Source organism: Nanorana parkeri, unplaced genomic scaffold, assembly GCF_000935625.1.
Source record: "Nanorana parkeri isolate BGI_ZX_2015 unplaced genomic scaffold, ASM93562v1 scaffold465, whole genome shotgun sequence".
Taxonomy (NCBI): Eukaryota; Metazoa; Chordata; class Amphibia; order Anura; family Dicroglossidae; genus Nanorana; species Nanorana parkeri.
This window is the reverse complement of record NW_017306733.1, coordinates 1134800-1136464: the sequence shown is the minus strand read 5'-3', so window position 1 is coordinate 1136464 and position 1665 is coordinate 1134800. Positions and strand designations below refer to the sequence as shown.

At 52.9% G+C, this 1665-nt stretch overlaps 1 protein-coding gene across 1 annotated transcript in view; it reads right to left on the bottom strand.

Moving 5' to 3' along the window:
* The window catches only part of ZC3H18 (zinc finger CCCH-type containing 18), a 71279-nt gene that overhangs the window by 19841 nt on the left and 49773 nt on the right, over positions 1–1665 (bottom strand). Inside the window, exons 10-11 of the mRNA XM_018560563.1 lie at positions 1373–1627; positions 224–347 (exon numbers count right to left, since the gene is read on the bottom strand). Coding sequence (XP_018416065.1) covers positions 224–347; positions 1373–1627 — 379 coding nt within the window. The remainder of the gene's footprint in view (positions 1–223; positions 348–1372; positions 1628–1665) is intronic.

The window sequence follows — 1665 nt, the reverse complement described above, 5'->3', positions numbered from 1 at the left end:
CTTGACTCGAAGTGTTGGTAAATGTTTTAGGATGACGGCGCAGAAACCCAAGCCTGGAAGATTTCAACACCTGAAAGCATTCGTTTCCAGCGGCTGGAAGAACCGGTCTCTCCACTCTCATTGTCAAAAATAAACAAAAAAAACCCAAAACTAAAAAAATAAACGCAAAATTCTGCATTATTATGTAAGATGACCAATCGGAACACAGAGAGGACGCCAGCACCCACCTGGACCGGCTGCCGGAGAAGGAGCTGTGCCGCGAGGAACGGCTGGAGTACGAGCTGTAGGAGGATGATCTGGAACGTGAAGATCCGGAACCGGAATAGGAGGACGACCGCGAGGAGGACCTAAAAATGGGACAAAACTGTTACTTTCCCAATAGGAGACCTCCATCCTTCCCTTCAGCCATCTGTCTGACCTCCGTCCTTCCCTTCAGCCATCTATCCGACCTCCGTCCTTCCCTTCAGCCTTCTATCCGACCTTCCCTTCAGCCTTCTATCCAACCTTCCCTTCAGCCATCTATCTGACCTCCGTCCTTCCCTTCAGCCATCTAGCTGACCTCCGTCCTTCCCTTCAGCCATCTAGCTGACCTCCGTCCTTCCCTTCAGCCATCTAGCTGACCTCCGTCCTTCCCTTCAGCCATCTAGCTGACCTCCGTCCTTCCCTTCAGCCATCTATCCGACCTCCGTCCTTCCCTTCAGCCTTCTATCTGCCCTCCGTCCTTCCCTTCAGCCATCTATCCGACCTCCGTCCTTCCCTTCAGCCTTCTATCTGCCCTCCGTCCTTCCCTTCAGCCATCTATCCGACCTCCGTCCTTCCCTTCAGCCTTCTATCCGACCTCCGTCCTTCCCTTCAGCCTTCTATCTGACCTCCGTCCTTCCCTTCAGTCTTCTATCTGACCTCCGTCCTTCCCTTCAGCCTTTTATGTGACCCCTGTCCTTCCCTTTAGCCTTCTATCTGACCTCCGTCCTTCCCTCCAGTCTTATATCTGACCTCCGGCCTTAAGACAGCCTCTGTTCATTTGAATGGAATGCCTAAGGCACCACAATTGACCAGAAATCCTACCTGCTGCATTTTTTGAGTGTGCTTTCAGAGATACTCTGTAGTGCCATTGAAAATGAACAACACTGCAGCGCACCAAGGCATGTAACCTACGTTCCTGCAAAGTGAATGTGTGAACGCTCCCTAAAAAGACGTCCCGGGTGTGTTTGTACTTCAGATTGTGAACTTCTATTTAACTGAAAGTTCCGCTGAAATGTAAGTAACGAGATCTGCGGTCGGAGGGCCGTGGTATGACCTCCTTCAAGGGATAACAGGCGGTAGGAACAAGTCACGATCTTCGGGATTATTGGGGCACAAACGATCCGCTTACCGGGAGGAATTGGAGCCGGACTCGGTGGAAGCAGAGGTGCGACGTCGCCTGCGGCCTCGGCTGGGTGAGCCGGAATTACCGAGCTTCTTCTTCGGGGATTTTGATCGTCGCCAAGGGTCCTTCCACTCATCCGCACGTTTGACCGATGGGGGGCCGCCAGCTGCGGGAGCAGCGGCGGCGGCAGCAGAAGCAGTAGGGTTAGCACCTGTTGGAGGAACGGAGGGGGACTCTTTCTTCGGCGTGTCATTGGTGCGACTGCAAAACAAAACAAAAAAAAGGACGGCCGTGAGACA